The sequence below is a fragment of the Pholis gunnellus genome, assembly GCF_910591455.1.
Source record: "Pholis gunnellus genome assembly, chromosome: 10".
Classification (NCBI taxonomy): domain Eukaryota; kingdom Metazoa; phylum Chordata; class Actinopteri; order Perciformes; family Pholidae; genus Pholis; species Pholis gunnellus.
Window position 1 is genome coordinate 18592068 of NC_136537.1, and position 26780 is coordinate 18618847.

The 26780-nt window shown below is 42.4% G+C and overlaps 1 protein-coding gene across 5 annotated transcripts in view; it reads right to left on the reverse strand.

Moving 5' to 3' along the window:
• Window positions 1-26780, reverse strand: part of enox2 (ecto-NOX disulfide-thiol exchanger 2) — a 143565-nt gene that overhangs the window by 33609 nt on the left and 83176 nt on the right. For all 5 annotated transcript variants that reach the window (XM_079167066.1, XM_079167065.1, XM_079167069.1 and 2 more), the window contains 2 exons: window positions 12430-12567; window positions 186-341 (listed from right to left, as the gene is read on the reverse strand). In XM_079167066.1, the coding sequence (XP_079023192.1) occupies window positions 186-341; window positions 12430-12567 (294 nt within the window). The remainder of the gene's footprint in view (window positions 1-185; window positions 342-12429; window positions 12568-26780) is intronic.

Genomic DNA, 26780 nt, shown 5'->3' on the forward strand with positions numbered 1-26780 from the left:
CCAAAATTCCCACCACAGGAGGGCCGTGGGCGCATGAAACAAGTTGAGTATATTTTTCTAAGTCTCCAAGGCTCCAAGTCTCCTAACAATGTTACAAAATGACATGCGTTTCATTGTGTGATTCTGATGCTGGAGACTGTCGGTGGGTGCAGAAGGTGCATGATTGGCATGACATCACGACTTACTGGGGTTGGGGGGGAACAGGGTGCAGCTCTTGCAGTGGATGATCTCCTTGATAACTGGCAGATCCTGGGAGAGAGGTGGGGGCACCATACCGAGGCCGGGCATCATGGGATTCAGGGGGGTTATCCCAGCCATCATCCCGAGGCTGGGATCAAAGTCTGGAGGCAGGAGAGAAGAATGAATGAGATGACACACGGGGAGAGAGGAGAACTCCTACATTCAAACACTGACGTGTTTCCAACAGATAACCTTTGGTCGGGTATTACTTCAGCCTTTTAAGTTGGGTACTTACTTGTGATTCTTCTGTCAACACCAGTGACACACGCGCAGCCTACTCATAATAGAAGACACAGCCACTCATGAATAAATCATCGCACAAACAACATGCATACTTTAAGAAGTTTTTACTGAGTCGCTGTCGCTCCTGCTGCTTGAGTGATGACCTTATGGCTAATGCACAGAGTTGGATCCACACACACCTACGTAACAGAGAGGCTTCATTTACAATATGGATTTACACAGACACCTGGGAAAACAAGCGCAAACCCACACACACACACACACACACACACTGGCATCCATAGCCACAACATGTGCTTTCATGTGCACACGCGTCCCAGTATGGAGCTTTCTGAAATGGAAATGAAGCTGCCCTCCAGTGTGTGCCTCAACATCACCTGCAGAGGATTTGGAGTCGACAATTATGCCGCAGGGTGTTTAAATGTTTACGCACCGGCGTGCGTGCATGCAGGAGCACTGCTCTGCTGAGACAAATCTGTCACTCGAGATTACACATACACACTGGGATGTGCTAGACATGTACTGGAATTAATGGGAACCAGAAGCTGATGCTGGCCGACTGTGAGACACAGTTGATGAAATACGAGTAATGACATGCTTAAATAAACAGGCAACACAGTGACGAGTAGAATCAGAGGGAAATACAACACGTGGTTTCCGTTACAGTTGTGACTTTTCTGATCTTCAATAGCAATACATCCAGTGAAGGAGGATATAGTGTACAGCACCACAGGAAATAGATACTACATTTCCTTATAACTGATTTCCTCTAAATCTACTGCAGGAGAGAAAATGGATGAATTAAATTACACCCAGTGAAGGAGAGTTGAGGAATATGCACATTACAGAAGACTCAGAATAGGTCCCTGGAGCCAGAGAGGGTGTGGACGTTGGACTGATAAAACCGGCTGAAGGATAAAAAACGAGGACAGAGAAATAGAGGCCAGATAGAGCAAAATTAAAAAGAAAAACACAGTGGAAGACTGGCGAACTACATGAATGGAAATTATGCATCTATTAATGACCTCACTATCGGCCTCCTGACCAGGTGTCTGAGTGAGAGGAAACAGGTGATAAGAAGGACCAGGTGATTGATGGCTTCTTCTGCACGTTGAGGTGAAAGGAAAGGAAGACGGATAGAAAGGGAGAAGATAAGGAAAGGGTGGATGGAAGATGGGAGGCTGGAGCCATAACCAACCTGAATGCCACAAAACACTTTACATAGTAAGAGGCTGAATGCATCGCGGATACGATACGCTCCACTGTTCCAGTGGTAAAATTAGGAAACACGCTTATGAGTTCATATGTCGTGTATCGAAGCAATGCAAACTAGATTTCAGCGCACACGGAGGAAACGATCTGGTTACATCAGGGCTTGGCTGGTGCAATTTCACTGCAGTGCTGCTCATGTTCCCTCTGGACTGTGTGCGTGTGTGTGTGTTGGTGAGAGTGTCTATGTATTTATCCTCGTCCATTAAGAGCCAAAGACCTGAAGCAAGCATGTAGCAGAGCCGTGTGTAATAAAAGAGATTATTTACTTCTTCCTAAGGATTTCCAGCTACAGCAAGAGTTCTCTCATATCCACTTTCAACCACGTAGCCGGAGGACACGTCTCATCACGTGCCTACCATTATTTCCTCCCTCCTACAGTGCTACTCATTACAATGTACGCTGTAAGTGGACACAGATAAACATGCAGACTGCTGCAATTCATCCAATGTATGTATTTATATAGTTTTCCAAGGAATTTGCCGTAATGTTCCAGACATAAATTCAAATTTGTGTTGTTATTTCAATAGTTTATTAGAGTAGAGTTTACATCTGGAAAGGATTTATACAGTTGGGTTTGACTGTTTTGCCAGCCAGTGTGAAATGAGCATCCTGTGGTTTATTCCCATCATTTCTGCCGACAACAGCTGCCGTTTTAAGAGGACATTCTCTAACTTATGGATGTCTCACGGTACAAAATTCCGGAAAGATTTGTATTTTAGTAGCGCTTTCACAGCAGCCAGCAGCCCCACTAAAGTCAATGAGGTATGATGTATCCCCTTTCATCATTTGTTTAGGTGCAGATAACCGGTGAGTCACTCACAAACTCATAGAATAAAATCTAACAGGCTGCAGATTCTGCACAAGAGGGAGCACCGCAGTCACACTATTTCAACAAATGCCAACCAGCGTCACCTATATGAAAGTAATGACTTCAGACCTGCAGGTGTGTGTAGGCATGTTTCCCCCTACAGGCTGACAATGTAACAGCTGGTGCAATTTTAACATTTGTGCCACGAGCAGAGGATCGATGTTAGAGTCATTTTTAATAAATCTCATTTCTTTTCCAGTTTTTTCAGGCTCCATCAAACAAAGTGAGCCTAATTGTTTATTGTCTGTAGAAAGAGTCCACTGTTTAGAGCTAACCGGTCCACCAAAGAATGTTCACAATACAATTTAGTCGCTGCTATTCCATTTTCTTTTGGCTTCTGCACTCCAGAAAGAAGACGGTTAAAATTACTGGTGGCTCAGTTAATAAGGAGCATTCAATGTAATAGCAATGCCCCGGGTTTGAACTGACCGAGGTCACCCGTCGGCTGTTACCATCAATCTTCTACCCTCGGCAGAGTAAACCATCACAGTGGAAACGCCACAGATAGAACCATTACAGATAAAGGCAGACCCTGGTCCAACAGCAGCATTTAACGGAGATCAATACGATTCTGAAATCAATCCGTAATTACATTTGCAGCCAATCAAGAGGAGGTCGGTGTGAACAAGGTTAATAAGCAGCGCAGGGCTACACTTTCATAAATATAAAAAGGCCGAGCAGTCAGGCAACTCCATTCAACATCCACTAATCTGAAATGCTACAGGGACGAGTCGGTGAGTGGGTCATCAGGGCGCCTCCATCACAGTTATTTAATACTAGAACACATCCAAAGGCTTCAAGGAATGTTAAAGCCACACTGAAACAACTGCTTCACACCAAACACAGCTACCGTTGATAACAGTTAACAGTTCCCTACATAGCATACATTTTATATTATGTCTGACTTAAATAGCTATTGGGAAAACTAAGCTAAAAAGTAGTACTTTAGGTACATTTAGCTGATAAAACTTTTGTACATTTACTATTTTGAAGGCAGGACTTTTTGAGTATTTCATCTGTATTGGCTAAGAAACAGTGGAAGGTTTCACATAAGTATACAGAGCGTGTCTCAGCCATGGGAGCTGTGGATTAAGGCACAAAACAATATCTTCAGACTCGTCTCAGTTTACTCTTAACAAGTGAAGAATACCTCATGAAGGAACGGCACTGTGGGTGCAATCGACTAACAGTGGACTGATACTGAATTGTGAACACGATTGGACACAGAAACGCTCTGTGAGACCATTACTCCTGTTTAATTTATTCAAGCAGCAGACTAGATGAATGGTAAATGAGATACCAGGTTGAGACAACGAGAGCCGGGTCATGAAGGGGAGCCTCGACAAATGTGCAAATGAGCGCGGATGATTGTAGCGCTTAAGTACTTGAGAAGAAGAGTTGAAATGATTAGTGGGTTACTTGATTAGTCATTTGACAGAAAAATTAATCAGCAACAATTTTCTTCATTAATTCAGTCGGAATGTGTAATGAAAATAAAGTGATTCCAGCTTCTAAAATGTGAATATCTGGTGGTTTTCTTTGTCTTTTATGAAAGTAAGCTGAATATTTTGGGGTTTTGGATTGTGTGGGGGCAACAAAACAAGCCATTGAAACACGACACCGTGGGCTCTGAGAAACTGATCAACTAATTGACTGATGATGATGATGATTAGTTGCAGCCAAAAGTTTCGAATTTCTCTTGCATTTGTAAGAGGACGGCCAAAGAAAACACGAGTTTAACTAGTCCTCAACAATTGGGGAAACTCTGCTTTTGATATTTCATATCTAAAACTATAAATTGTCTTGTGAATATCAAATGACGCTCTTTGAGAGAAACGTTGTTCCCTGGCAATAAATGATGCACCGTTCAATAACGTGCTAAAAGCCTCCACGCTGTGCACTCAGTGAGAGCGAGGGAGAGCAGGTCTCTTTGAATCTGTGGAAACTTCACAGTTGTTTGCTTCAGTGTGAAAAAGCAAAGGCCGGCACAACAATGCATCTTCTTTACGGCACTATTGCGGATCCGCTGCGAGAAAAAAAAGAGGCTGCAGAGATCCAGAGAGCAAAACTGTCCTCTTGAAGTGGGACAACAAAAGCAACCCGAGGCGGGGTCCACCCACACACGGCCACACATCTGTCTGATCCTTTTTACCACGCTCGTCTACTCGCTTCAGTCGGTACTCTCAATCCGATAGAGAATACTGAAACTCCTCTTCCGTCTACAGTAACATGCATGAGTGCACACGCAAGGGAGAATATTGTACAAATGCTCTTCCTTCCACCTGATGTTAAACAATCTATTTCCCAGAGGTTTCTTCAAAGTTATTACATTTGGAGCTGCCCATCAATCAGGAGGTACAGTATATATATATATATATATATATATATATATATATATATATATATATATATATATAGAAAAAACCTGACATTTGATTTTGTGAAGCTCCTAGCTATTCGTGTCATCCTCGTCTGCCCTCCCCGTCTATCCCCTCTCTGATTTCCAGGGTAAACGTCCCTTCTAGCAGTCAGCGGCGGGGTGGGGGTTTGTGCGGAGACATAGGCGGTGGCTGTGAGGCATGCTTGATAATATTCTCTAATGAGGCGAGCTAGCCACGCCACCTGGAACCCGACCAGTGGCTGAAATCTGCCTCGTTCGATCTCTGCCAAGAGTGCCCCCCTCCCCCCTCCCTGCATTTTTATATGAACACATCCGACTTCATTTCTCTTACAGGAACATTTCTCCAGCCGGCAGGACGGAATCAAAACAAAAACGCTTTCTGAAGCTCCCTGTTTATAAAAGATATTCCATCTCTTTATTGCATTATATCTAAATAAGAATCTGCTCCCTTATGTTGCCTTCAAATATCTGTCTTCTTTATACGACACCTGCACAGTCCCATCTCCATAACAAATCTAGCCTTTAGCAATATCTAGCCTACAATCTAATATAGCTGCCATGGAGAGGAAGAACTGTCAGGAAGTCCCATTTCTGCAGCCCTATAACTACTGCTGTATTTCTTTCCCCTTGACATACTGTATATCCACCCTGTCCGCCCACAAGCTGCCCAAAACCTCTGGCATAGGTACCAGTGCAGCTCCTGAGCAGTCAGCAGAAAGGGGCACTGCATGCAGTCCAAGGATTGAAAAACGCTTACGGCAAAGGAGTGACTGTCAGCCAAAGTATTTCCTAATGTTAATCCAGGTGAGCTAATGTGTGAAAATGAGACGACCCCGATTCATATCGGAGACGTCATGTGCCCTATACATTCGCATGAGGAGCACTGTTTAGGTGACTGGCTATGAAGCATGACACTAAGTTTTCATATATTCCACTGTGATTTTGTGTCTGTGTGTGTGTGTGTGTGTGTGTGTGTGTGTGTGTGTGTGTGTGTGTGTGTGTGTGTGTGTGTGTGTGTGTACAGTGGTGGAAGGGTTTGTGGCAACCGTGGGGAAAGGGATGAGGACGAGTGGGATGCAGCAGACAAAAGAGTGGTTGTTTATTCAGGGAACAGTCGTCTGTCCCTGGAGCCTGCTTATCTATTCCCGAGGGTGTGTGTGTGTGTGTATTCATGCATAAGAGTGTGCATCTAAATTGATTCTGATAACCTTGCAAAAACATGTGTGTGAATGCTAAATGTTTTCCTTTCGGTGGTGTGTGTGTGTGCGTCTGTGCAAGTTCCTCACATTTTCCTTTTGCCCATGAGCAGCTTTGAAAAAACACAAACAGGCAAATCTAACCCTTCATTGCTGTGAATATATACATCTATGATTATTATTATTATTATTATTATAGAAGTGTGGGCCGTTATCGGTTACACAAAACACACTTAACTTTCAAGGTCAGACCAAAACAAAAATGAGAGCGTCTGAACAAGCATTACTACTGTTCACTAGGTCTGACTGAAAGGTGTTTAGGACTCCTCATGTTGTGAAGTCTTGGGAGTTAGGATCCATTTGAAAAGTCCCAAGATGATTAAAGAGAGAACTAAAAATACAATTCAGACTTTCATTTATTCGTTGTTCTTTTTCTGTGATTTCACCACTACGGATCTCCAGAAAACATTCAAATAAAAGCATCTGAAAAGTATGTCTTTGATGGAACTCCGCATGACTCACGTCCACACTGAGTCACTGTGAGGAGGACTTTTAGGTCACTTCTCCAAACAACAAAGTTTGAAACATACAGAAGACAGCGCTTCATCCGAGCCCCAAAAAAGGCTGTGAACAACTGGTAGGTTCTTCAGATCAAAACCAAATGTACTCAGGAACTAAATGTACAAAACTGTGATACAATACATACTGTGAAGGAAATATAGGAGGAGGAACTCTATAACTCTCCATCTGGTTCTCCTTATAGTCTGGATGTGCTGGAGAGAACACTGATGAAGGTTGGGGAACACTCCTGGAAGAGGATATCCCTCTCTTGGTCTGTGTCACATGTCAAATATGTAGAAACCAGATGTTGATTCCTGCTGTTACTGCTCCCATCTGTGCTGCGTTCTCACAGTTCACACTGTGTCTGGGGTTTTACTTATCAGGTTTTTGGGGTAAGACATGACTTATCCATCATGTCATAAAACAGATTTTGGGGATTTCGCTTGTCGTTGTGGTTTAGCTAAGCATTAGCTAAAGTGATGTATGTAGTCAGGGATGTTGCTATTGGTGACATTCACTCAAACGTAACTGGATCCATTTGAAACCAAACTCCTTGTTTAACACTTTTTGTTCAGAGAATAAATAAATAAATCTCTTGGTGTTTCTGAAACCTGGATCATTCACCATAACTTCCTCTGAGCAGAGGTGAAAGCCCTGCTGGGCCTTTTTCAAGTTTTCCACAACCACAGGAACTGTGTCTGGTCTGTCTGGAGGTTCACCTTACTATACACATATTGGGGTTTCACAGACTTAAACAAGCCCTATGCTATGCTCTCCACTGGGGGAACACAGTCTGCAGAATAGCAGCAATCATTAGAACTGACACTGAGAATGCACGTCATCATCACAACAATAAAAACCCAGACTGCCGCCTGCAGCTATTAAGAGGGCAGACATGCAATCGATACGAGACATTGTTCCTCCAGAGATATGCCCGACATCACTGCAACGCCTGACACAGATTCCTTAACTTCAGTGTCCTGAGGTCTAGCTCCTCGCTTCACAGAGTTACTAGTTTGTTCCCAGGACTCGGTGTTGCTCTTCTCCCCTGAGCTGTTTGGAGGAGGAGGCTCGTCTCCACCTTTCCAGCTACAACAGATCCCCAACAAGGTAACTGTGACTGACACACCGTCGCTTACTTGACACCTTGGACTATGGTGCAGTTTGAAGAACAGACAATTTACTAAAAACTCGGGGAGTCTATTTACCGTATTAGTATTGGAGTCGTTTTGGATTTCTGTTAAATATTGCAACTTCATTTTTCTAGTTAATGTAATTTTCCCCAACGTGCTCTCTGAGGAGGGGTGGGGTCTCTACTTCAATCCTCACCCGGTTTCCCCTCTCATGTCCTGAGTTTTATTTTGGAGGGGACAGCTTGGGCTGGGCCAGAATCACCAAACACTCATTTGCTTCAGGGGGATTTACAATCTGTCCAAAAGACGACACCCTGTATCCTCAGACCCTTGACTCAGATGAGGAAAATGTCCTTTAACAGGAAACAAATGGAGGAGAAAGCAATCGCTGCCATACGTACAAAGATTATGGATCAGAGAACACATCACAACTCCTCTATACTTTGTGCACCATTTACCATAAAGTACATAGAAACTTGACTCATGCTTGTGGCCTGAGTCCAAATTTCTCCCTCTATCCAAACACTTTGCTAACACAAACATGTACTAATAACTTTCTAACACACACACAACCACTGGCCGGTCCATCTATAGAAATAAAACTGTCATCACTGGTGACGTGAACCCAGCTTTGTGAGGCTACAGAGTGTTCAAGGCTCTGCCCACAGTGGTCTGTTTATCCAGCTGTCTGTCTGGATAAATCCGCTTGGCTGGAGGCAGGGAAAGACTGTGGGGAAAAAACACACATTCCAGGCTCACGGTGGATGAAACGGAGGCAAAATTATAATGTGCAATGAAAGCACTCCCGCTCAGGCAGTCTCTTTTAATGAATGAGCCTGAAAGTGAGACATAAAAACCCACTTAGAGCTACATGCAAGAAGCATGTGACCAATCGTTGGTGCACAAAAACACGCTGGAAAGAGGACAAAGACGGTGGCGGTGAACTCTCCCCTGTTGTTTAGAGGTGAAACAAAAAAAGGAGACAACAGATGATGTTCAGTCATGATGGAGAATCAATAACTAATCCACATGGATTACTGCAGAGGCACAAGGTGCTCTGGTAACAAGTCCCACATGACAGAACAAGACTGTGTGACATCATGCAACAGTGTTTGCTCTAGAAGCTTTGTGCTCACAGCAGTGTCATAAAGCAAAAAGAAAAGAGGAAGAGGCGTGCAGGTGTCATGTTTGGCACAAAGTATATCTTACACAGAGCTGAGTAGTCTATAAAAGCTGAATTGATCAAATATCGTGGCGTTGTTCGTGGCTAACCTTGAGCTTCTTAGGCCTCGTTACTGGTTGTAAACTGAGAAAAAGAGGCAAGTAAGAGCGAGAGACTTTGAGTGGATCTCTTCCCACTTATATATATGTATATATATATATATATGTACATACACGTTTTTTTTGGCTAGAGTGAAGTAAAAATAAATTGCATGGGTGGAAACTATAAGCCTGTGAGTAATATATGTAAAGTTCCTTTGGAATGTGGACAGAAACACATCAAAGGTATTTTTACTGTCCATCTGGGAGAGCAAAACAAGTTTTGAATTGATTAACATTTGCGTTATTGATGCATTATGTAACTACGTGTCGATTGTTGGCACCTTTGGGTGACAGTACGTAGTGTTCGAGCCCAGAGGAGCATGTCAGTGTGACTCAGTGTGGTCTGAGTGTGTAAAGGAGCTCAGCTCTGTGAAGTGCAGATGAACAGCGAGTGCTCCAATGTGGCTCTGGGTTGCAGAGGCTGGCTCAGCTGTAATGAGATATAAATGAGATGTAGGGTAATTTAGGCTGCTCAGGGAGGGAGGGAGGGAGGGATGGGGGACAGGAAAGAGGAAGGAAGAAGAGGGAAAGGTAGGGAAACACCAGCTGTTATTCCAGGTGATGGAGGAGCAGAGACCCGAGTCTCCTTCCTCTCCATCACGGTCTCCTCCCCTCTTTCCTCTCTCTACTACCCATCTCAAACTGCCTCTGGTACCTGATGTATTACTCGAGTCCGGGCTCAAAGGCCCCACACACCCATGGTAAACCCACACAGGACAGTTTCATTACTTTGCCTGATTAGAGCTCTTCACGGGACTGCGCTTGATTGACATCTACCTCAGCCTCTTAGTTTATTGCACCGGTTAAGACAAATCACTCCTTTGTCTTTTGTGTTTACATATGGGATCCGTTGAACTCCTGTATTTCCAGCATAGCACCGCCAACCTATAACCTAATGGCACACGCGTGTCATAAAGTAGCAACTAGCAGTTTCGGAATTGTGAATAGTGTTCACGTCAACATTAAAGCTGCAATAGACACAACTTGGCTCTAAGTAACACAGAATTTCTTGATAAAACAAAACAAACATGGATGCTTTACGTTGTCCGAGGTAATTAAAACCCAATTTTAACCGGAGACCACCTTGCAATGGGATCCCACCAGCTGCGACTCCAAATCGGACAAGTTGATGCCGATAAAATCCAGTGCATGCCTTTCAGGTGAGCTAGTTCCAGGGTCCAGGTAGTGGGCATGCTGGCTCGCCGGCATGGTTTACTGGGAGGGGTCAGATTTGTTTGACCTGTGCTTTTCCTGCTATGACAAGTCAAAGTGTCTGCTGTGTGAAAAAGACCTATTCTTTCACACACAGATTAACAACTGGTCTCCTACTCGCTTTTCCTTTCCATTACACAAACACATTCCAAAACCAAAACTACATGCACCTGGTTTTAAGTATGACTGTAGGCCAGAACTGTCTGAGGGTCTGATTACATGTAAGAGCAGTTTATTTGACCTGTTTTACAGGTGCAGCTAATAACATCACTAATTGCTGCATTCGATTGTTTTTTTTGTGTGTGTGTGTGTTTCAGTTTCAGGGCTCTGGTCGCTGTGCATGCTGTATCACCGGCACGGCTTAATGAAACACTTAAAATGGAACAGAGCCACCATTAATGTTATTAGTTACACTTGTGCTTTTCCTGCTATGGTGAGTTCAAATATCTGCTGAACAAAAAAAAAAGAAGGCCTTAAAGCACTGCATATGAAGTTCAAGAGGAGGGAGTTGGCACCTTCAAACACCACTCATGAATAGATGCTTGTGTGTGTGTGTGTGTGTGTGTGTGTCCAGCATCCAGTCTTCACCTCCAACACTGGGTTTCGTTCCTCTGCTTCCCTTTAGGAGACGTTTTATTACCACTCGTGTCCTCTCTCTCGCTCCTCAGTAGAAAGGTTTTTGTTTACTGTTTTTTGAAATATGCCAGGCCTGAGTGAGTGAGAGCGTGTGTGCTTCCCTTAATATTTCTCCAGGAGTGCATTTGGAAGACTCTTCGTCTCCAAGTGCGTACACACATGCATCTACACACACACACACACACACAAGCCTGGCATATTTCAAATATGAAAGTGCATTTCAGCTAAGAAGGGGGAAGTGATTTATAAAAGGCTTTAGGGAAAGGCTTTCTACTGAGGATAGAGAAAAGACATGGCAGAATAACTCCTCAGAGACGGAGAGTGGGAGGGTGCAGCTGAACCTAACGTTATAGATAGCAGAGCAATCGGTGGCGATGAATATCATCGTGGCTCATCACAGTACAGCAGCTCTACATTGTGCTCCCGGAGGTTGCAACAATACCAGAGAAATAATGAAATTAATTTCATTGCTTTAACCCCCATAAACAGCTGGTTCCCAACTGTTAAACAGTTGCTTTTCAACCAATGACAATAGACGTTTTGTCATTGTAGAGTGCTGAGCTCAGCTCTCTAGTGTGCACATTAGCTGACATGTGTGATATAAATAGAGGAGCAGAAATTGGGAAGATATGTATGCTTTTGTCTTTGTTTGACAAAGCTCATGTGGTTCAGCTTCAGCTTGTTCTGCTTATTCAAACACACTTACTTTAAATGACCAATGCAGCCACACACTTCCACAGCAGCAGATATCCTACACTGCTGCACGCTAATGCAGTCAAACATTACCACTCCACACTATGGGAAGTCCTGCTCTTTCTGTAAATGAATTTAAATGATCTGTTTTAGATGCAGAAACACAACCAGCTGTTGGAAACAGATCCAATCGTAAATACTGAGGTTTTTGAAGAATCTCTTTTGGGTCCTCTGTAACACTTCGCTATGCCTTAAAAAGGAAAATAGCCAGAGGGGTGAAAACTATTGCACCCAAAATAAATCAAGTTCGTATGATGGGAACGGTGTACGAGCTAAAGCTGCAGTTCTGAAGTGAACACATCTACATAAAATGTTACAAAATTAGATAAAAGGACATCCAACACAACATAAAAGCATGTACAGGATGCTGCTTAATAACATAAATAAAGAAATAACGCTTGTTATTGGGCAACCAAAACGCAGGAAAATAGTCTTCTTAACATGACAACATCTTGACGTTTCTCGCCTCATAACATGTAGATAGATACAAAGCAAAGACGACTGTAAATAAACGCCCAGTTGCTAATATTCTTTGCTGGTGGAATATTGAAATAAACTCTTAACACCAAGGCGTCCGTGGTTGTTTGGTACCTGGCATGAGTTGCTGTCCGTTGATTCCAATGGGAGGCATCCCCAGGTTGTTCATGGCCGTTGCCCAGGGGTTGGGGTCTGGCATGGGCATCGTCATCGTCATCGAGTTGGAGTCCATCGTCATGTTACAGATCCCTTCTGCGGAAAGACACGAGGAAAGGGGATGGAGAGAGGAGTCAGTATCTTCCCTGCCTGCTATAAATCATCATGATACAGGGTCATGCCGGAGGAGGAATCGTGTTACGGTCAAGACTGAGGTGGAAGATTGCTTTCAACAGTGTGGTGCTGTCATGGCGTCTCCGGCCGCCTCCTCTCTATAAATCCTCCTTTATTTCCGTGTTCTGTCTGAGGGGAGAGAGGAGAGGGCAGCCCACTGTGACCCTGCAGTCAGTCTGACACCAAAGTGGATTCAACAACACTGTCATTAAGAATCTATTCATCCTGTTGTTGCAGGTTTGTTCACTTTCCGCAACCAATGTCTAACAGCCTGGCCTCTTGACACCTCCTGTCTCAGTGACCTGCACAGGCAGTCCACTAGATATACTGACTGAAAAAAAACATGTAGAATCATTTAATTATTAAAAGAAGTAGCAATGGGTTCATATATCTACACAAACTGTACACCAATGACTACTCCAGTGAAAGATCAGAGCTTTCATTTGCAAGTCAGAGTAAGAAAATAATGCAGCGTAAAACAAGATTATCATGGCACTAAGCATAAATCCTGATGCTATCAGGCGTTTGCCAGGCGCTCTGGTACTAAACCTTGGAAGAAATCTCCAATTTAGCACGACAAATACACACACACACACACACACACACACACACACACACACACACACACACACACACACACACACACATCACCTCAAACTCACAACCACAGAGTCGTGGTTTACTGCCAAGTGTTGCATAATAAATCAAACACATTTACATCCCCATAATAAAACCCCTCGCAGTAAAGTCAACATGAACGCATCGTACATCCAGCAGCGGCTCATTGTCCCAGTCTGCAGCTCTAAATGCTGCGATGCTCCCTCTCCTCCAGTCGACCTCTTTCTCTCCGACAGACCTGTAAATTGCTGACTGCTGGCTGAGCCGAGCTGCCCCTCTTCTCTCCCGATGCCAAAGCCAACACCACTGTTAATAATGAGAAGCGCTGCACCCTGCACACACACTTCACACCTCACAAGGTCTGCGGCAGAGCCCACTGTGGAGGTAACACTGAGCTCTGTGTAGAACCATGTGTGTGTGTGTGTGTGTGTGTCTGTCTGCATAACAACCACTATGTTGGTATTGCTGGTGTTCAGACACAGCTGGCAATGTGTAATGATGTTATTTGCCTCTTTGCCGTCCTCTCTGGGCTGCTAATTTCGGAGCTGTCCGCCGTCACCGCCATGCAGAGGCCTGATAAAGAACTGCCTGTGTCCGTCTGTCGCTGTGATAATGCTGCTTCCCGAGGACTTCACGGGCTTGTTAACCAACACAACACTATTAACTGGGTACACTTTCGAGGACATATAATGAAGGAGGAGGGGAGCGGTGGAGAGCTGGTTTACAGCAGTTTTAATAGTTTACAGCGCATTAACGGTCGTCACTGCTCGTGGATGCACACACTCAGGGTTTGACAGGCGATGTCCTCAGTCCGAGTTCCCTTGCTCGGCTACACAAATAACAATAACTGGAGTTGGGGAAAACAATATCTATATGTTGATAAGCTATAGAGTTCAACATGGCTTAGATTTGGTAATTGTAATATTGAGATATATCCTACATTTCTTAAATTCTGTGTTACTGTAAGTGATGGAAGCCTATTTGGGTCTTTGAGTTCAATAAAATCAACAAATCTTTCGACAAATTAAAAGTGTTAAGTGCAGTTGTGATGAACATTACATATATATGTTTATACAATTATATTGAGGTGAATAATTGACGATTCCTTTAGTCAACTTAATGTGTTAAAGCAGTAAAAGAAGTCCGTCACCAGTTCCCAGAGACTTCGATGACTTGTTTGCCAAGATTGAACCAGCAAACATTTGGCATGTTTGCTTTATGATTGGATTCATTTTATTGCAGCTTGCAAGTTTGTCAATATCACCAGTGTGCCCGTCTAGTTCATCTATAAATGGTTTCTCAATCAAATTTCCAAAAAAATGTTCTCTATCAGGATATATATATATATATCACAATAGTGATACACCATGACTTACATCATACTCCCACGACAAATAATAATAATAACAATCCGCCACCTCGGTCAATATTGACAAATAGGACTCCTTACTCCACGTGTCCCTCTGTCCTCTCGTCTAATCTACTGAATTGTGAGTGAAAACACAACACGGCGTTTGGTCTTTGATGGGAAATCATTCAAGGTCAACAGCTTTCTAAAGACATTTCAGCAGAATTCATGTCTGTTCATCGCTGGGGGACGGAGTTGCTATTGACTGTCAAGGCTTTTATTCATTTGACTGGATGGCGTACTGTTAGTACCGGGTCAGGTGAAGTCCTCTACAGTAGCCTTCAGACCCCGCCGACAATAGTCATACACCTTCACTTCATCCATCTGGCCCTGTGCTCCCATTCATTGAGTGCATTCCTCAACTCGGTTCTTTGCTTTTTTTCCATTGCCTGTCCTTCGTCCAGTGTCTATCACACACACTCTCCGTCCTCCATGAATCAATTATACTTGCAGACTCTGTGTGTCAATCACTGAGGCCTTTTGATTTTGGTGTGGCAAAGTGACCCTGAGGGCGGGAGTGAGCCTTAAAGGAACCGTCCCACAGCATCACATCGATATGTAGAGCTCAGGGAGGAATAGCAAACACAGGGATACACTCATGAGCAAGCAAACAGCCCGGCACACATACGTTAACCTTGCCAGAGAGGGGGAACGGGAGCCAGGGACAATGCTGCCAATGAGGGAATCAATGTGGGTAAACATTTTGAAGTGAAAACATGGATTAGAGTCATCTGCTTTGCTGCTTTGAAGCCAATTGTCTGCATGGGATGAAAAGTAGCTAATTGAGTCCCGAAATATCCTTGTTTATTCCAAGGTCCAACGATCAGAGAAAGGTAAAAGCAGTGGTAAAAAACAAGCCAAAATATTTTCAGCTGTGTGCTCAGTGTAGCTTGAGCTTTATATATATATATATATATAAATGATATAAACTGAACAATCTAATGTGGAGGTAAGACCACTTGACACAGAGATCCAAATGTCTCTACTCACAGGATGTCAACATTAAAGTCTCCAAATGCAGTGGACAGGTTGCAATTACCAAAATCAACAGAATTATTGGTAAAATAACATGAAGACAACTCAATCAGCAAATTGACATGTACTGTCAGTACATTACACAGACAAGGAATTTGGTTCGGTGAATGGTTCCCAACAATAAACAGTGCAATAGTATAAGACATCATCTAAACAGAAAATATGAACATTTACAGTAAAATATGGTAAACAAAGAAACAAATACGAGTATGTTATTTAAGTGTCAAGTGTATGTTATTAGAGAAATAGTAGAATATTAGAAACTACTATCGGCTGGCAACTATTTTGATAACCCATCAGTCGTGAAAGTCCTTTTTTAAGCAAAACATGTCATAAATGTGCTGGTTCCATTTTCTCAAATGTGTTTATTTTCTAGTTCTCTTCTTTAGTTTTCTATGATATCAAATATCTTTGCATTAAATACTGTTGATTGGACAAAACAAGCAATTTGAATATTTAAACTTTTTGGAACTGTTTGGAAATTGTTATGGTATAATTTGCAATTTACAACTCAACGCCAGTATTTCTGCGTTGAAACTGCCCCGTGGCAATTAAAGCGATAGTGCTTTTGATTTAGCCGGGGTCCACGGCAGCCAGAGGCTTTCCTGATACTCACTCTCTGTGGGCTGTGACCGGCTTTTAGCTCCCCTAAAAGCTCCCCCAGGAGGCAGATAGGAAATTAAGTCATTTTAAGGCCCATTGGCTGTAAGACCCAACAGCAGGCAGAGAGACGCTAGGGGCCATTTAGTCTAAAATGCACATGGTTTTAACAGCTAACTACAGGTTTATTACGGCCCCCAGGGAGCCTATTCAAGAGGCTGCTAAAAGATGAGCAACAGCGACAGAAAGACAAAGAAAGGATGGCCTTTAATAGACAGATGTGACGCCGATGGGACGAAATGACAGAAAGACGAGTGAAGTAGAAAATGGAAGCTACCTCATATTCAACTTTCATCATCGCAGCAATGAATAAATGCACAGGTACCTGATGATAGTCATTACCACAAAGTAGGAATTGCGAAAGCCTACAATTAGCGTATAATATAATGTCATCGCCGATCACAATGTGGCAGAGCAGATAGATGAGCTTAATTAAATTTCAACACTTCTCCTCCAACCAAAGGAAGACAAATTAAACGGGAGAAGATGTCGGCCATTATCCATCTGTAAGGCTGTGTGAAGGGTCCTCACATATGCATGGGGAGCACATACTGTGGAAGAAGAAATGCCTTCGCTGCACAATTGCTCACCGAGAGCGGACGCCTCTTTGACCTTAATCTCCTAAATGCAGGTCTGTATGTTTGTGTGCGTGTGTTCCCGAGGAGGGAGGTACACCAGAAGAGCACTTCAAGGGTCATCTGGGAAGATGAGTCTCATCACAACGTGAGAAGAGCATTAAGATAAGATGTATGCATCAGTAGAAAACCCTGTTTAGAGGACCATTTGTGCAACTTTATCTCTGGTGAATTAACTAGAGAAATGTGCCCTTAAAGATAACTATATTATTCTTCAATTACTTACGTGCCAAACATACAGGAGCACACACACACACACACACACACACACACACACACACACACACACACACACACACACACACACACACACACACACACACACACACAGTGTCTGTTTAATAATGTATGACCGCCCTTCTCTCCGCTTCTTTGATCTGTTAATTATGATAAAACTGGTATGGGTCTGGTGATTAGTGGTGGCACTGTGACGAGTGCCCTAAGTGTTATACTACTCCACATCTCATTTAGGACCAGAGAAGAAGACAACAAAGTGAAGATGTAAAGATGACAGAAGAGGCCTTAAGACAGCCAGGCCTCATGGGAGATTATATATAGATATATATATCTATATGTATGAAAAATGTGAGAAACAGCCTCTGCCATTTCTCTTTCAATCACCTCGATATGTTCTGATTAATAAACGTGTTAATAAGAGTTGAGTTCACAGATATTGACAGAGAGAAATGCAGCTGCTGCCAAGCAGGAGGCGGATGTTGACCACATGTCACAGCTCATGATGTACCGTGTTGGTTGCTACTACGGCAAAACGTTTGCTTTTGAGTGTTATTGACTAGCAAGGCCTGGGAATAAGACTATACATATTGTGAAATAATATATATTATATAACATCGGACAAACCTTTTACTCCTGTATCTACCTTTATAGTTATATCCAATTTTAGTATAATTTTGACCTAAATGCCATCAATTGTGTTGATTTGACAGGTAATTATCACATTCCTGTCTGGTTATTGTTTCTATCAACTGATGTAAAGGATATCTATTGATATTGGGATATCAAATGACAGAGGATTTTGTCCATATTATCCATTGCTACTGATCTACAGGTGGTGGTAACAACCACCAAAGGATAAAGAACACCATCAGGTAAACAAATACAGCTCTGAAAATGTTTTAGGAGTTTATTGGTAGTTAGTCCTCAAGGATATACACTGAGCGTAACTAGAAACTTTACTTGTTTAAAAGAAAACTCCACAGAAGCACCTTTACATTAGCAGGAATATTCCATTAGATATTACAGAGATGAGTAGGTCACAGAGGCGAAACAAGGTGAAACAAAATGGCCTGCCTGTTGAAGGGCTGACTGTAATGTCATTAGTGAAACTAGAAGAGCGATGGCTTTATACCGTTACAGAACAAGTGATTTCATTACCCTCCAAAACGGGGCGAGAGACAACCTCGGGCATTTTCCTGCACAGAGAATTTCAACGGGACGGTGCCTTCTTTAAATTTTGTGCAATTTTAAAATGTGATCATAACGCTGAATCACCTAAAGACCTGCCGGAAAAATGAGCAGCATGCAGAGACGAGGCTCCGTTGCAAATAAATCCATTGCAGTTTGACGGCTGGGAGTGAATCTACGTCACCTTTTGTGTGCAACAGGTGACCGTCTCTTTAATGAGGTGGCCGAAGCACAGGTTGTCAAATCAAATTACATTCTCCAGAATTGGATTGGATAAACTAACCTGAGCCCAATCCACAGCAGAGGTGACTCAAACTCTGACTCTGTCAAAACACTAAAAAGAGTCATGCATATTCCAACTCATTACAGTCCAATCAGGTGCACACGCTCACAAAAAAAAATAACTCCCATTTGTGGTGCTCATGATTAAGTCCTGCGAGTCAAAGTGCACAAAATCCGACACATCCTCCGGAGGACTCGGAATACTCATTAACTCGCTCATCTGACCCCCCAGAAACCCTCATCGGAATATGATCAATTACATTCTCCACTTGTTCCTCTTCATTAATGAATGCATTCCAGCAGATTGCACACACATTGATAAAGATCTAGAAGAGACACGTCAGTCTTTAGCTCATCAATGATAGCAGACCAAATACACACCACATGCAACCGCCGATCACCACAGAGCCATCGACAGCCACCAAACGCGTAGGTAACGATGCTGCGTACTCACTGCCTCTGATTTTATGTGTCATCTTAATCACATTTAAATGGTTCAGCTCTGCAGCAACATCACTTTACTTTTCTATCTGTGAACATTCTCGCCCACCACCGAGTCCTGAGGTCAACGACAGCTGCTCTCGCTGCCTCAATTGTTTACATTAGGAGTGATAAAAAAGACAACAACCGTATATTGCATTCATCCCAACAAATCACCCACATTGAGAGGGATGGAATGATATACAGCTGACGTGATAAACCAGCATATTAAAGCTGACTCCAATCATCTTTACTCTGCCACTACAGCTGAATGCCCAATTACAATTACTTAGATTAGTTTAAACACTTGGCTCGCATAATGCTGAAGACTAAAACATATGATACGATTAGACCGAGCTATGACAACAGTAGTGCACACCGAGAGCTGCAGAGCCATAACCCCCCCCCACGACATGATAACTGCTTTATGTATCTATGAATTTATAGTATTGTATATCAATGAGGGAGAAAAAGAAAAACAGATGCACGGTGGACATCAGCGTTTATCTCACCATCTTACTGAAGACTTTCCCCGTGCAGAGTAGTAAACAACCTCAGTTCCTATGGCCTTATCAGGAGCTATTTTATACAAATGGAGCAGAGGCATTTGTATTTGTGTCAATGTTGTCAAGGAGGAACATCCGTTCCCGGTCACGAGCATACTCTTTCCCTCCTTATCGGGCCGAGAGAGGTGACAGACAACTACAGATTACTCTGATAACAGGGCGGGAGGGAGAAAGAGGAATGAAGGTGCACGACAGAGGGGAGGGGGGGGAAGAGAGATCTCAAACAAAGCGCACCTCACTCACCACATCAATGCTATCAAAACACACAAAAAGACGCAAGGTTGTCTGTGGAATCTATAGCACAACAAACAAGGCATGACTATAAAGTGCCACATGTATGTAAAAGTGATGTTTGGTGAAGAAATCAATACTTGCCACACCGCCCGGTGAACATGTGAATGCCTCGGTTAGATGGTGGCCGCATTGAACAAAGTGCACTGCTGTGCTCGGACAATGCAAAGTGATTAGGCGGTCGGAGGCGGAAATAATCACACTTCCAGTGTTGTCGATTTCACTTGTTATTCGCCTCCAGATTCTCACATCTTTGATCGGTCAGAATAACTCAAATGTGACGTTGACCTGCATGAAGGACCAGGTTCAGCTCTGATTGGACCAGGTTCAGCTTGGAGAGCTGCAGAACCAACACATTTCTTCCAGTTCTGCTGCGGAACATCGGTCAGACTGGCTTCACTGCTCCTGAGCCACGGTGCACAGTGGAAAATATTCAGATGCCACGTCTTCCACTATTTGCCACAGTGATCACCTCCATGTAAACAGCCTTTGAGCAGCCTCCTGGCAGCTTCCACACACAGTGGGGAAGATCATGTTGATGTACTGGTTTTTTTTAATGAATGTGCGTGGGGATTTGGACTTCTTGTGTTCTTTCTTGAGCAGCTTTTCTGAAGCTTGCATCACACTGTACCTTCGGGAAAAGCTTTCTCTAGAAAAGTCCTTAATTGCCTTGTCGGCGATCTAAACTTCCTCCATGATCGCTGAGCTGCAACATCTTTCCTCCATGATGACTCAAGAAGGAGAATGAAGACATTGCAACAGTAAAGAAAAGGAGCTGATGAATAAAGTGAGCGTGTTTTAAATGAATGATTGAAATCCTGCCTGGGGGCAGATACTGAATCTCTCACACACTATCAGAATAATTCCAATAGCAGGTGACAGGTTATTGTGACAGGCAGAATAAGAGAGGTGGCATTTCTCATGAAAAATAAATGCCAACATATTTAGAATGTTTTTTTATTGTATCGTGTATTGTGGCACTTTTAATGAGTTTAATGTTCATGTATCTTTTACCCTCGGGGTTAAAGACTCATCGGATTAGTCTGTTGAACCTCTCCACTGTAATCATCAATACTGGAAGCATCCTTAACTAAGACACTAGTGACATCTACAAGCAGCGAGGCATTGATCTTAATGACGTAACAAAATGCTTCCTTGGTGAGGTCTCAGAGACAGGAAGTCACGCTGATGAACACGTTTGCCGAGGCGGCTGCAGACATAGTTCGGTCCACACTGACAGCGGTGAGGATGTGCCCAATTACAGAGACGCTGATTATCGTCCCGTGTGTTCTGTCACACCTGCAACGCAGCTGGGAAATCTGTGAGGCAAACACTAAGGATGGGCCTCTTCTTCTAATTTGAACATGCACGATGAATTACTGAAGCATCATACGATATACAACCACATTGTCATTTGCTGGCTTATTAATCTAAACATGCACAACGAACAAGTGAAGTATGACGCAAAATATGCCATAAGCAATGTTTGTGATGTGCTTTTCACTCCATTATCTATTTTTTCCCATTTACACTGAAAAAAACAACAACAAGTCCAACAGATCTCATTACCGGGCCGGAGAAACGGCTTCTCGTTTTAATGTGCAAATGATGCACAGCATCTATCCCACTGTAGAGGAGGGGGGTAGATGAGTGACAGCGGCAGCCACTATGAATCTGAAATATTTGTTTTATGATGGCCGAGCTGTCACATCAGTAAATACTGATTTGTGAGTAATGCAATCTTATCTAATACACAGTGTGTTGGAGATGGGGGAAAAACTGACTCTATTACCAGAACAACAATCGGAGGAGGAGGGAGGTAATTGGCAATTTGATCATTTAAAGTGAGTTGCGCAAAAGGAACAGATGAAACCTGGCCGTGTAATGTATGTGATACATGAGTGCATAAAAAAGAAACCGCTTCAACAAGATGAACTATGTTTAAGCCTCTGTGCATTGACTGTGTAAGCAAGCAGGGATCAATAAAGCATCCTATTACTTTTATTAGATAACGTAGACAAGTCGCAAATTAGCTCAGACACGGGGAACCTCATCAGCGTTTATCTTGACAGAACTAGAGGTGGTAGGAGGAGCCAGATGGTGCTGTGAATATGTTGTGCACTAAATTACGAACAGCACATAAAAGGGTGCAACTAACAATTGTTTTCGTCATCAATTAATCTGCCAATTGTTCACTTGATTGACTGTTTAGTCAATAAAATGTCAAGAAATGGTGAAAAGTGCCCATTAAATCTCAAAGACATTCAGGTTACGATCACACAGGACAAAAGTCCTCACAATGTAGAACAGATAATGTGAGGTATTGAAAAACAACTTTATTAATTAGTAATCGGTTTGGTAATCGATGACTCGTTTGTTGATCTCTGCACTTCTGTTATATTTCCTATTTTCCTAACTCAAACTGCTGTTAACATACTTCTGTGCCAGCTAATGTATATTCATATTTCTATAAAACCTTAACAGTAGATGAATTGACTGTTTTATTGTTAATACTCTATAAATGTTTCACTAGCTCTACCTCCGCCTTCTGTTCTGGACTTTAACTGGGAGGGTTTCCATTTAGCGCAATTAGTATCATTGCTACTATATGTATGTCCCATTCAGGTACTTTAAACAACTGCTAATGTAGCTCTAGAAATGTAGCTTGCAATGCTAGAGTGTACAGTACTTTTGTGACTACGTTGGCTAACTTTGAGCATTTAATGACTCCTTTGATGGTTTTACACAAGCAGATTCACATGCTACTGCAGGTACAGTATGTGGGTTTATGCTTTGCTATTGTTGAGCTGTTTTACAGAAATGTTTTTTTTTATGTTATGAAAAGTATATTCTATACATTCTTTTGTAATGTTGCATATTATGCTGTTTTGTCCCCGTCTTTGTTTTGGGCTTTTACCCCAGAAGGCACATGGAGCATTTCTGCAAGAGAAACCTAATGAATAGATAGATCCAACTACACATCTATACTTTCAGTAACATGATCAACACGTCACCAAGAGTCCATTTATTGAGCAAACCAAGGAAACTCGGACGATCAAAAAAAGGTCCAAAAAGAGCCGTTTACTGCCATAGTTGTGAAAAACGATGCTGTTCCCGTTGACCAGGCTCTGTGGCACTGTGGCCTGGAGTGTGTGTGTGTGTGTGTGTGTCTTTGTGCAGATCATCAGGGTTGACAGGGATCAATGTGACACGTACCACAAGAGCAGTCACACATCACCTCCTCCTAAATGGTGCCACCAGTCAGACCACAGATGCAACAACTCAAATTTGTTCGTGCAATTTCTTTTATATGCTTTCACTTCTCCAGCTGGAAACAGACTAAGTACACACCATTCATGAGAACTTAAAACTGAAGTATGTCAATTGGAACTGCCCCTAAAATAAAGCTAAGAAAATTATCAATTAATTGTCTACTAGAGTCTAACATAGCAGAAACAAAATGTTTTGATTTAAACACATGTGGTGAGATATCCGTAGAAACATATTAGCTTTGGTTGAATTCAGTTTTGATGTGACCAATTTACAAAAAAGCTTTTTATTATGTCTACTTAAAACAGAAATGGAACAGATTCCCTCATGAGAAGTAATTGGGAAACATTCCTGCAGCGTTTCCACAAAGTGCATACTTCCACAGCGGTCCTGCAGCGGGGAGTACAACTTATATATTCTAATATGATAAAGTCACGGGGGGGCTGAACTTTTATACGAGCTAATCTATTGAGACTCCAAACCAGAGCGAGGAATGTCATGGTACTGAATTTAGATAAACATGGAGGAGTTTAATGGAATAAGACAGCTAGGTTCATATACATGTTATATTAATTTAACTCTCTCCCTCATCCATTACACATTATGTCGGAACATGACTTATCACAAGAAATTTGCATGACTTTCAGCTCTCCTGCGGTGCCCGTCTGTACACCAAACAAAGCAAACTATTCTCAGACAAAGCAAAGAAAATAACAAACAAGCAAAGCAGGGAATGTAACAAGTAGAGGTAGAAGAAAAGTGAACTGCACAAAAGGTAACAAAGCTGCCTAAAAAGCTATTCATTTTCAGCAAAAATAGGAACAGAGCATTCATTTACACAAAGGAAACGTTCAGCATTGTGCAGCTGACTAAGAGATATAGAGATATATGAAGTGATGTGGGCAGACACGGAGAGAAAAGACCAGACGAGAAATAAACAGCATCAAAGAGGCAGCGAAAAATGAGTGCCGTTAGTGTTCCTCGCCAACATTCTGAGTAGATTCACACTCATTTAATTAAGGAACGACACAAGAATAAGACTACTGAAGAGCAACTCAGGGTCCACTTGACGGGGATGGATATTTATGCTCGTCGTTCCAATCCAGTCCTTCTCTATCCAACAGTCTATTTGACTAATATTCTACTTGCAGGGTTTGACAGAACGTTTTGAAACCGATAACGCACACTAAGTAGCTCTCAGGAGGAAATCCTTCTGAAAGAAGCTACTTGATGTGCAGATCCGTTTTAATTCTGCTAAATATTTCTTTGATCCATCCCATCAGACACCGGATGTGTCTTTTTGTATTTTTCCTTATGTGACAGGAAGTTTGACAAGCATCTCATCTAATTTTCAATTAAGTTGGTAAGAGGAGATATGGGAAAAGAGGAAAATACCTGTACTCACCCTTAATGTGAAATGCTCCAACTTAGCGCCCGTCTCTTTAAGCCCTCCCTCTAAAAAGCCCAGTCTGCTTTTAGAAAAAGATGGAGCTACCCAAAGGTAGTTCTCCAGCTGTGGGTGGAGATGCTCGGATGGGGAACTGGGCTGTCAGTTTCTCACAGTTTGTGAGATGGTAGGAACTCCAGATACCCAAATGTATGTGAACAAGCACCGAAACAGTGTGTTTTTCATGTAATGTCCCCTTTACATGTGGGTTTGAAGAAAATCCACACAGCATACACCACACGTCCTGACTCTCAGACAGGGCTGGGCAATATACATCAATATTATAACGATCCAGTGATGAGACTATATCGTATTTTGGATATCATTATACGGCAGTGTTGTCTTTTAAAGGCTGCATTACTGTAATGTGATGTCGTTTTCTGAACGTACTAGACTGTTCTATCCTTTGCTTACCCACTAAGTCATTCTATCCACAATATGGATTATTATTTGTCAAGAATATTGTGTTAATATTTTGTGAAGGCACCAATGATCAACCCTACGATATCGTCGTAATATAAAGAGTTTGAGGTACTTGGTTAAAACATGTTGTGATATTTCTTTTACATAACATAAAGTGCACCGTTGCATACCGCCACACATCTGTTTGGGTTTGAATTACGTCAGGGGAATCTGTTAAATGTCATATCTCTCTTAAATGTACTGCGGGGTGCAACAAGTCATCTCGGTGCTTCCTCGGTTGGCTCAGTCTCTCATAATGCATTTGAAATAGACTCCAATGACCAAAACACAAAGCAGAAAGCAAAGACAAGAAGGATCAATGGAAAAATGTGGAAGCTTTGCCGGCCAACTGATGACGAATGAGATCATGACTTGGACGAGGAGAATAGAAAGTAAATACTCAAGGTTCAGGGTGAAAACAATGCGTCAGATCCAAATATTACTTCAGTCTATTGTACAGAGCCAGTTAAATCAGATGGGAAAATGAACAGCTGTGCGATATAATTGATTCCAGCATGTGAAGCGAGCCCTGATGTGTAGCATGATACCTCCGTCTCAGTGCTCAGATTTAGGATTTTGATCCGCTTCCACTCCTCAGGACGGCTTTAACCGTGATTATCCAAAAATCGGTATAATTACAAAAAGGTTACAATTACGACAAAATTAAAACTCCTCTTTCCTTGTGTTTACCTTTGATTGCCCTTTCATTTCATCTTCTTTTTTTTAAGTTGAATACATCACCTCTCAAAACAAAAGAAGGTTACTGGCATCAAACATGATTTAATAGTTTAACCCAAGTCTTGATTTGTCAAACTATTTCATAAGAGTTTAGAAGATTCACAGACAGAAAGTGTGGAGTTCTCAGGGCGTAACTCATTTCCTCCTCAGTGCTGTCAGTCCTTGTGTCCTCCATTATTCCCCAGAACATATGGAGGAGAAAAGGAAGGGACACCCTACTCATCTATACAGAGCAGACACACATTTTTAATCTAAAGAACCCCATCAGGTGAGTGAAGGTTAGGACGAAGACGCTGGAGAACCCAAACAATGTCTATTAACATGGCCCTCTGAGGGGACACGATTTGAAAAATTGAAATACAAAGTTGTGTTTTTTCGATTCAATACAGGATCCTTGAACCTTGCACTTCCATTGGAGAATACTTGTTCGAGACAGCCTGTGTCCAGGTCGTCCAGGAGCTTGCTGTTTAACAAGTATTCACTACACAGCCAAACCCTTGTTTAGTACAAGAGGCACAAATAGAATGTGTCTATTGATGCCTGAAGGACAGCTTGACACCCTCGAGGAGGAAAAACAGCCTGAAGAGCTTCTTTAAATCCGTTTTTCTCTCTCCTTTGAAGTTTAAACTGTCAAGAACAAGAGCGAGGGCCTCAGAAAGAAAAGAAAAAAAAGCGGTGGGACTGTCATTCTTTGTTTGGGTGAAGGCAATAACTGTGCTGGAAGTCCTCATAGCTTGTTATATTCTGCCATGCTTGGAGAGAAAACATCTTTGATGGTCATGGTTAATCAACAGCTGGAAAGATCCTAAAGCAAACTG